At 46.7% G+C, this 10,859-nt stretch overlaps 1 protein-coding gene across 1 annotated transcript; it reads left to right on the top strand.

Annotated features, from left to right (window-relative positions):
• The first annotated feature begins 300 nt into the window (after nt 1-300).
• LOC147748215 (uncharacterized) lies at nt 301-4,913 on the top strand. The gene is made up of 2 exons (XM_086936396.1): nt 301-1,666; nt 4,823-4,913. The coding sequence occupies exons 1-2, from the start codon at nt 301-303 to the stop codon at nt 4,843-4,845; spliced, it is 1,389 nt and encodes a 462-aa protein (XP_086792522.1). The 3' UTR covers nt 4,846-4,913.
• Nucleotides 4,914-10,859: the final 5,946 nt, after the last annotated feature.

Genomic DNA, 10,859 nt, shown 5'->3' with positions numbered 1-10,859 from the left:
CGTTCATTCTTCGCGCGTGCGCGATCTTGGTGTCGGCTTCTGACGCCGATCAGCTGTTCTCCTCAGCGCTCTTCGCGCTTGAGTAGAAACGCGCTGAGGCACTGCGCTTCTGTCATTTTTCGGCCTCTTCCCTCACACTGACGCCGTTTTAGACGGCAAGAAGTATTTTTCTGACTGAAATTTTGTGAATTTAATTATAATTTCTGTCAGAATTTTGGTGTTTCAGTTTTTCTTTTGTGTTAGCCTGCCTGGTACCTGTGTGAAGGGATTTCCCCTTGTATTTAGTTGGGGTGTTTGTGTATGGGTACCAGTTTTTCTGCTAATATGCAGTCCGGTCCTTCAACTGTTGAGATGGTGGCTCCTACTGTTCAGCCACAACTGACCCCTTTACAACCTCCTGCAGAGGTTGACAGGCTTCTCTCTTCGGCGATAGCCCAAGCTCTGGCACCTCTCCAGGACAGTGTAAACAGACTGTCAGCCCATGTTTTTAAGAATGACACTGGTGTTTTTGGGGACAGTGGGGCAGGGCCCAGTGGTGTTCCGTGTGCTCTACCACGTACGGCCAGGAAGCGTGACGCGGGGCACCTGGAGGGCTTCAGTAAATTATCTGAAGTGTTCCGTAAGAGTGCGCGCACGCTTAGAAGCGCACCCTACCGGGGGGATGACTCACCCGGAGAGACTGGTGGTTTTGCCACCCAGGACCTTGACCCGGAGGAAGGGTTCCCCATTGAGGGAGATGATGAGGAGGACGAATACGTAGATGAGGATGAGGATGCTTCCTCAGAGGATTTTTCTGATGTGAGCAGATCTTGGCGCCCTAAGCCCAGTGCTCCTAGTCTTACGGAGGGTGATCTTGCGCCTCCTAATATGTTTGACCCATCTACTATTGTAAGACCTAGGTCATCGGAGTGGTTTCCTGAGCAGTCTACTGCTGATTATGTCGCAGCTAAGCTTCGACAGCCTTTGCCTCAGGATGTCCGACTCCGTCTGCGCTCTGAGTGCCCTCACCCTTCCCTTCCCTTTAGAGTAGCTTGCACCCCTGAGATTGATCCCAAGTTGTGTACCTTCTTTGCCAAATATATCAAAGACCCTAAAAAGGGTATTGATAGGTCATGGAAAGCCTGTCAAGACAAACTTCTAGATGTGGTGGGCCCTCTCACTAAAATTATTGAAACGGCCCAACGTTCTAAGGAGTCGGGCTTACCGATGTCTGTTGATGACGTTGCTGGTTGGTCGCAACGGGCAATGTGCCTTCTTGGTAATGCAAATTGCGCGCTTTCTGCAGAACGACGACGTTCCTTACTGCTTAAGATTGACCCGAAATTAGGGGAGTTGTCGTCTTCGGAGGCAGGCCCTATTGCACAGGGTGCTTTGTTTGGTGACCCCTTTGTTAAGGAGTTGGGGAAGTTTGTGGCAACCTTTTCGGCTCTGAACAAGGCTCAGGCTTCGATGAAAAAATTCTTCCCCAGAAAGGTTTTTGGCGGGGCCGGCAGAGGCAGGGGTCGCTCTTCCGGCCGTCAGGTCCAGCAAGGCCCCAATAGAGGCCAGTACAAACGAAATAACGGCTGGAACGATGGACGACAGGGTACCTTTTACCCCTCCAGAGGAGGCAGAGGCCAGGGCAAAGGACGTGGTGGATTCCAGTCCAACTCCAGAGGATTTAATGGTAAGATTTCGAATCATCTCTCTGGTTCAAATGGGGGGAAGGTTAGCGTTGTTTCCCCAGGCCTGGGCGTCATTAACTTCAGATCCTTGGGTGCTGGAGACAGTTCAGGGGTTTCACATCGAATTCTACGGTTCCCCTGTTCAGCTTTCTCGTCCTCGTCCTCTAGTGTTTTCTGTCTCAGACCAAGAACTTGTCGATTTAGAGGTTCAGGCGATGTTACAAAAAGGCGCCATTATCCCCTCGGCGCTTCACCCAAGCGGTTTCCTCAGCAACATCTTCCTGGTGGAAAAGAAAGGCAAAGGGTTCAGACCAGTAATCAACCTCCGCTCCTTCAACGAGTGGTTGGTTTACAGACACTTCAAGATGGAGGGCATCCATCTTCTGAGGGACCTTTTGTTACAGAACGATTGGTTGGTTCGCTTGGACCTGAAAGATGCTTATCTTTCGGTTCCAATCTTTCCTCCTCATCGTCGATTCCTCCAGTTTCTGTGGAGGAATCAGGTTTACGAATTTCTTACGCTTCCCTTTGGTCTTTCCTCAGCACCTTGGTGCTTTACCAAACTCCTGCGCCCAGTGGTAGAACATCTCCGGACCCTAGGGATTCGTCTGATTGTTTACCTGGACGACATTCTTTTAATGTGTCAGTCCAAGGACCTCCTTCTTCATCTTCTTCAGGTTACTATAACCCTCCTTCAGTCTCTGGGATTCATCATCAATGCCCAGAAGTCGGACCTCTTTCCCCGACAGGAAATTACTTTCCTTGGCTTTCTGATCATAACTACGGATGCGACTCTTCACCTTCCTTCCGAAAAGATCTCCAAGATCAAGAAGGAGATTCGCAAGGTTCTTCGGCGGGATCGAGTATCCCTCCGCCAACTGGCCAGGATTGTGGGCTTACTCTCTTCATCGATCCAGGCCATTTTTCCAGGCCCTCTCCATTACAGGGCTCTTCAGAGACTGAAGGCTTTTCACCTCCGCAAGGGTCTTACTTACTCGGAACTGATTTCCTTGAATCTGGAAGCCCGATCGGAACTCCTCTGGTGGTTAGATCACATGGATGCCTGGAACGGGAAGGCGATTTTCGGTTCCCGTCCGGATCTGGTGATCGAGTCAGACGCCAGTCGCCAGGGTTGGGGCGCCCGTTGCGGCTCCCTCTCGGTGGGCAGCAGATGGACGGAGGAGGAACTTCACCTCCATATAAACTGTCTGGAGCTCCTTGCGGGCTCGTTCGCGATCCGCTCCTTCACCTCGACCAAGGTTTCGTGTTGTGTGCTTCTTCGGATGGACAACACGACTGCGGTCAGGTACATCAATCGGTTGGGAGGCACGCACTCCAAGGTTCTAGCGGAACTTGCGAAAGACTTTTGGAACTATTGCCTTCTTCGCCAGATCTCTGTCACGGCGGAGTATCTCCCGGACGATCTGAACACGGTTGCGGATTGGCAATCCAGGAATTTCCGGGATGCCAGCGACTGGAGACTGGATCCTTCAGTGTTTCAGAGAATTTCGGACCTTTGGGGTCTTCCAGTAATGGACTTATTTGCGTCCAGGTGGAACGCCCAGCTTCCCCGTTTCTACAGCTGGAAACCGGATCTGGGGGCGGAAGCAGTGGATGCCTTCCTACAGGACTGGTCCCTGTTTCCAGCTTATGCGTTTCCCCCTTTCCTTTTCATTCAAAGGGTGGCGGCTCAAGTCCGCAGGCAGAGAGCTTCTCTGATTCTGATCACGCCAATCTGGAGAGCTCAATGCTGGTTCCCTTCTCTTTTGGAACTATCCTGGGACAAGCCTCTTCGGCTTCCGTCGTTCGACCTCATTCTGACGGATCCATTGGGTCACCCGCATCCGCTGGTTCTCCAGGGCCATCTACGTCTCATGGCATGGAGGATTTCAGGGGACGTTGGACTTGTGACTCGCTTTCGAGAGACGCTGAGCTCCTCATTCGAGGAGCCTGGGCTCCTAACACCACTAAGCGGTATAGATCAGCATGGAACAGATGGGTTCGTTGGTGTGTGGGAAAACACCTGGATCCCATGGGCTCCTCTGTCACCGACGTGATTAACTTCCTCGCTGATCTTTTCAAAAAGAAATTGGCGTATAGCACCATTAATTCTTTCAGGTCGGCAATTTCTGCTGGGCATGCCCTCGTTGATGGCTCTCCGGTTAGTGAGCACCCTTGGGTTTGTAAACTCCTTAAAGGTATTCGCCTTTCGCGCCCCCAGAACCTCGTTATTCAGGTTTGTGGGATGTTAATGTGGTCTTGAATTTTCTAAAGTCCTGGCAGGATAATCAATACCTTTCCCGCAAGGAGCTTTCGGCCAAATTAGCGATTCTCCTCTGCTTGATCTCATGTAAACGTGCTTCAGATGTTCGTGCACTGGACGCGTCAGCCAGGGTTTTTACCCCAGAAGGGGTTACATTTACTGTTTCAAGAAGAACTAAATGTAATACCAGGTCAGTAACTTACCCGGCTTTCCCAGATTCGCCAAAGCTCTGTGTTGTTCGTTGCCTTAAGACATATGAGGATGTTACTCTTGAGCTCCGCCCTCAGGGCGAAAGACAATTACTTATAGCGGTCAAGAAGCCGTTCAAGGCAGTTTCCTCTCCCACCATTGCCAGATGGGTCAGGTGGATAATGTCTGAAGCTGGAATTAGCGTCACTGACTTTGGGGCTCATTCCACTAGAGGTGCAATGGCTTCCAAGGCTATTCAGGTAGGTGGACGCCTGGAGGATATCATGAATGCAGCGGATTGGTCCTCAGATTCGACTTTCAAAAAGTTCTACTTTAAGCCAATCCATGAGGCTGCGTCGTTGGTGGTGAGTAGGCTTTGAACAAGCAAAATCCTCGCCTCCGCTCCCTGACATAGAATGAGAAATTTCCTAGTTACCACAAAGGAAAGTTTCAATTCTATTAAGGAGGCGGAGGCGAGGATTTTCCCACCCAGGCTTTATCGAGCCTGCCCTCCCGTAACTGGACTATGATTTGTTACTTCGTCTAAGGGAGTATACCTTTTTCTGAGTTTTTAATGTTTTCATTGATAAGCTGTGCAATGTTGATTAAGCTCTATCGGCATTTCATTATGTTACTCCATTGCAATGTTCTTGAATTCTTCGACATTGTTCTGGACGAGATATTATTATTTTGTTCTCTTCCCTAGGCTCCGATCAAAAGACGGACTAGTGGTTGGATGACTTCTTCCCTGCGGCAGCTCCCACGAAAGAGGAAGGACTAACAGCTGGGACTCCATATATACGAACTGTTGGACTCTGATTGGTTGTTACGTTACCAGGGCTACTGCTGCCATGTTGGTTTGGGTAGTCCTGGATGTGATGTTTTTTCTTTTACTACTAACTTGCTGTCCAATAAAATGGAGAAAGGACTAGCAAAATCCTCGCCTCCGCCTCCTTAATAGAATTGAAACTTTCCTTTGTGGTAACTAGGAAATTTCTCATTATAAATAAACAATGCTCGTGCTGCTATTCATCTGTTAAACCTCACGCTTACACGCGCCCATCTTCTATTGTTTCAAATCCAAACAGCGCCTGCGCTGCAACGATAATTAGACCTTACTTTAAACTTTCATAAAAATACCTAAAATCTTACTACCACCTCACGATCCTGTCTAAAAAATAAAATAATATCCAATATATTTCCCCATCATTCCCTACCGCTAATAAACACCCATAAATTGTTTTTTTTTACTTTCTAACACTTTCATAATATTATCATATTAAAAATGATCATTCTACACTGTCTTACTATTTTATAAATGTAATTTAAATAAATAAATAAGTACTTATCTGCCAAGGAGCAGCAATCTAATGAGGAAGATGGCTGCTGTGTTGGAGTTTATATATATATTGGACATTCTTGTTCTGGAATGTTATTGTTTATGACGTAATACTTTGAAGTGCTGCAAAGGAGCTGACAATAAAAGTTGATGCATGATGCTAGCCTTTGGTCCTGTCATGAAATCAGAGGGCGAGAATAACCTGAGGAATGGGTCAGTGGACAGAGTCAGGCGTTTGGACATAAAGAGCAAAATATCCACATTTTTAGTATTGTTTGTTATTTCACTGACCTGTTACATCTTAGTACGTTATTTTATTCAACCTATGCATACACGTTTATTTAAGGTTTAATATGAGTTATTGACATTAAAATACATTCACAAAGTGGGATATGTTTCCAAACACAAATTGTCATATACACACTTGAAAGTGGAATCACAAACCATTTCTCTCTGAGCCATGGAGTTTCTATCATCAGCACTACTCCTCCCTTTTTCCACAAGAGCAGTTCAAACATGAACGGCAAAATATCCTAGTTCGCAAATTTTTTCCACATAATTATGGCTTGCCATATTTGCCACATAATGCATCATCTGCTGCATATTCTGACAAACTTAATTACAAAATTGTTTGTAGCTCAAACGGATCAAAAGTTACTAAAATATGACTTGTGTTGCTGAGAAGAGGAGGGCCCTGTGCGTAAGTTGACTGCTCACCTTTCTCACTCCTTCATTTGCATATTACACTAGTACTACTGAGGCAAAATCTTTGCAGAAACTGTTAGTATGTGTACAAATGCCAAAATATTAAAGTATCAGGAAATGTACCACATAACGCTGCAGTGTTTTTTTTTTGCTGCATAATTTAGTCAACCCTGCAACATCAGTTTGTCCTCCATTGCTGCATTATTCCAGTGCCCCCAAAGCAGGCAGTACATATTAAAAGTGCTTGTGCATGAAGCAGAGAGACCGGGAAGTTTGCAAACTTAGTTTGGTGTGGGTAAAAATCCTGCATTGCGGATCCCTGGCGAGTTGCACTACTACTGCTGAAACAAGGCCAATTGAGGTACCAATGGTTGAGGTGAACTGGCCTCAAGGGTCCTGTGATCTCAGAGACAGAGTCGCTCTTGCTCTACGGTATGCTGCTTCGTAGGCCTGCCCACAAGACTGGGGATAAACTTCAGTATGGATTGTGGTAGACAGACCTTCAAGGTTAACCCACACTTGCCACCGCTAGGCTTCACTGGTGGTGCTAAGACAGGAAACAGCATTTACAACGCTGTAAACACAACGCTTTAACTTTACAACGCGGTCGTTACAATGACCGCTTTGATACCAAGTGTGCCATTACATCGCAAGTTGTATCAACAACTTGCTGTAGGGGGCGTGCAACACCAGGGAATGTGTTGGATTTAAAATCCAACACCTTCCCTGCTGTTGCGCAAACTGGAGTAGCAATAGTAATTAATACTATTCCTAAGTCCAGCGCGCCCCCTACAGCAAGTTGTTGAAATGACTTGCGATGTAATGGCACACGTGGTAACAACATGGTCATTGTAGCGACCGCGTTGTAAAGCCATGCATAGTGAATGTATGTGATGTAACGTCATACATTCACTAAGACACCAGGGCTTCTAAGGTCTAGCGGGGTCTTCTAAGGACTAGCATGGGAATGTGCTCCCTCAGGAGAGTGGTCTGGTGGACTGGTCATGAAAGCTGAACCTGGTTCCCCAGTTCCAAATTTGGCACCTCTGGCCATAGTGCTACATCCTCTCCACCACTGAACAGCATACTGCTCCACTGAGAGAAACTAGCATTACCTTCAGCTACAAACCAATCAATGAGTATTTTTGCCTGAAAAGTTGAGGAAATGACTACAGGGCCCAAAATGGACCAGTTTCAATGCCCATTGCTTATATCCTTACAAAACGTAAGCAGTATAGTTTAAAAAGATCACATCCCTGAATACAGAGCCACAGTACACGTTTATAAACTAAAATAAGGAAAACAGCTGATAAGGATCACATTAAACGTTTTCCACTCCACACATCAACCAGGTATTGCAGTACCTCTACGAATGGTGCACTTTCTCACCTGGGGAAAACAATGCTGTTCAAAGAAAGATGAGAAAACGAAAGTAGCACTTCACTGGCAAACTCTGTAATGTGGCGCTAATGTGTTTGGGTGTGAATAAAACCAATCTGCCCACTTTGCGACCATTCTATCTTGCTTTATTTCGTTATTTTTCATATTTTGAATCTTTTTTTCTCTCCGTGTCGAGGCTGTCAGAAAAAGACGACATTTCGAGTAAAAGTGTTTCTTTGATTTTTGGATCCAATTCACAGGGGAACGAATGACGGAAAGGAAAGAGAGGGTAAGTGCCTTTTTTTAAGTCACAGTGTTCATTCAGCTTGTGACGAGGAGCAAGACAGAAGGAGATGGAGGGAGAAAGAGAGAGGGGGCGGCAGCCTACGGCAGAGCAGTAGAAGCGATACTGTCCTTGTCTTCTCTAGGCAAGAAGTAAAAGACAGAGTCCTTTTCCTTCTCTGACCACCCTGTCTGTCCCGAACAGCCACTAACGGGCTGTTCGGGACAGACAGGGTTTTTGCTATTTCTGCCATAATGGAACACATTTTAAAAATAAAAAAGTAGGGAAATGGATTTTAATAAATTGAAAAAGTAGGGGCACGCCGTGCCCTGCTAATCCTGACCACTGAGACTGCACCACCAGCGGCACTGAGCGTGCCAGGTACAGAGATCAAATTCGGACTCAGGTGCCCAATGTTAACCAAGGGAGCCAAGGGCACTCAAAGTCATGCCAATTCCAGGTAAGTAAAAGCAGTATTGTAGGGTAACCTCAAGACAAACACTGGGGGGGGGGGGGAGCAGGAGGAAGCATCAAACACACACCATCAGCAGCACAGAGGTGCCCAGGTGCAGAGTGCCAACACAGCATCGGGCACCGAATGCAAGTGAATGGGGGAACTCTTTCACGAAGAGGCTGCAGGCTCAGACCAGAAGGCTAGAAGCGGGTGGCCAACAACTGGGCAGCTAAGTTGAGATGTCAGTGGACAATGGGACACCAGTGGCTGGGCTCCTCAAGGTTGGCGTGCTGAGGATGCAGGTGCGCTTTCAGATATCATGAAATCTTCTCCGACCTGGTCGCAGACGGGGAGCTCTTTCGTGCTGAGGCTGCAGGCGTCTTTGTGGAGTCCAGGGGAGATCAGCCACCAATGGATTCGAGGTCAGGATCACTGGGAAGACTTCACTGGATCAGTGGGCCACACAGACTTGGGCCATGGGTATCGGGTGCAGGGTGGGCAGGACTTGCAGTTCCAAAAGGCATGGGAGTCCTTGGTGTTGGATTCTTTGTGAGCAGACCCGCTATTCTCAGGAGTTTTGGTCTTTGGGGAAGGCAAGCAGTCCTCCCCCCATTTCCGTCACTGGTTCTGCAGGACAAGTTGCTTTTTGGAGCAGGCAGGTTTCTTCGAGTGCAGCAGTCAGGCCGGTAGGGCTGGTGTCTAGTCAGTTGTCTTCTGGAGTCTTCACTGCTGCCTGACTCTTCAGTCCTTCTTTTTCTTTAGGTCGCCATGAATCTAAGGGCAAGGTTCAGGGATGTCCCTAAATACTCAATTTAGGGGTGTTGCAGAGATCGTAGGGCAGTAGCAATGGCTACTGACCTTTAGGGTGCCTATATCCTTTTGGTGTCCACTCTTCTTTGGGTATGGGGCACATCACTGATCCTATTGGCTAGAAATCTCTGAATCAATATGGAGGTTTTTGAAGAAAGGGGTTCACTCAGCGCTGGACACCTTAGGTGTGGTCCCAGCTGCTGTGGACAGTCTTTCTCTGATTAGTAATTTTCCCATCTGACCTGCAACAGAAAGTGGGGCTTGGTCAAGGAGATGGGCATCTCCAAAAGTTTGAGTGGCCCAAGTCAGCATAACAAAAGGAAGGAGCCTCTGAGCCTCACAGCCGAGTGCTGCTGTTCATGCTACAGGTATAGGTGACTGGCATGGGGTTGGACAGGGATTGGTTGATCTTGAATCTTTGGGATTTATTATGGAGGAAAGAGTCGAACCATTTAAATACAGTTCCAGACATTCCCATTCTGTGTTTCAATCAGATCAGGTTGCTGTGTTTGACGGTGTCAAAGGCTGAAGACAGGTCGAGTAGGATTAGTAGACAGGCTTTGTTTTGGTCTAGGATTTTTAGGGCGTCGTCTAATACATGTGTCATGGCTGATCCAGTGCTGTGACCTGCTCTGAAGCCTGATTGGAATTGGTTAAGTAGGTTGAATTGATCAATGTGGCTGTTCAGCTGTATGTTAACGCATTTTTCCAGGAGTTTGGCTAGCATAAGAATGTTAGGGATCGGACGATAGTTACTAGGGTCCAAGGGGTCAGCAGTTGGTTTTTTAAGGATAGGTGAAACCTGACCTGATTTCGAGATGTCTGGGATGGATCCTTGAAGGATCGACGTATTAATTATCTTAGTCCAGAGTGGTAGTAACAGAGGAATGAAGTCTTTTAGGTAATTAGCTGGGAGCGGGTCTATGAAATGATTGGGGGGTTTCAGAGCGGTTAGCGTCTTTAAAATGGTATCCTCACTGTAGGTGTTGAAGTGGGACCAGGTAGCATTGTTTTTTAGTTTAAATTTCGGGAGGTCGTTAGCTTGGGCACTAGCCAAGGGTAGTGATGGGTTCTTCTCCAAGTCTGAGACAGATTGAAGGTCTTTGAGTAGATCTGATTTAATGGAATCCGGCCTGGAGGCGAAGAAGGAGGCAAATTCATCACAATTGGGTAGAGAGAGTGGTATAGCATTAGGGAGACTTGATAGTGTAGTGTAGTTCCTAGTTTCCCACTAGGCCCTGCGCATTGGAATAACATAAACAGTAGTATCGACGTAGAAGTGCGGATCTTCCAGGTCTCTACTGACTATGCTAAACTTAATTGGGTTTGTTACCAACTAGCTCAGAGGTCACTGGAAACTTTCTTGACTGAATAGGAAGTGATCAGCTTCCCTGGCACAGACAAGAAGGGATTCAGTTTTCCAACAACCGTGCAACTTGACAACTTTGCTCCTCAGATCAAGAGTCAATCTCTAGGGTCGTGTGAAACAATAGACAGTTATTTTACTCAGTCAGGTTGGTGCAGATTACTTTCACAATATGTAGAGAATAGAGAGACGGGCGTTTGTCAATAAAGGCTTAACATTTATTGAACAGTCTTTCTTCTCATACAAGAGAAATGTATTGCCACAATTGCAAGACTTGTTATTATAAAAAGTACGTACAGTAAGATAAGTATTGCGAAATAATACTGTAAAAGCATTGATATGGCTTCTTAGCCATACAATGGTTTAAAAGTAATAAAACATATATACAGTCATATATACATTAGGC

Source organism: Lissotriton vulgaris, chromosome 1_1 (assembly GCF_964263255.1).
Source record: "Lissotriton vulgaris chromosome 1_1, aLisVul1.2, whole genome shotgun sequence".
Classification (NCBI taxonomy): Eukaryota; Metazoa; Chordata; class Amphibia; order Caudata; family Salamandridae; genus Lissotriton; species Lissotriton vulgaris.
This window is presented reverse-complemented; position numbering and strand designations above follow the sequence as displayed.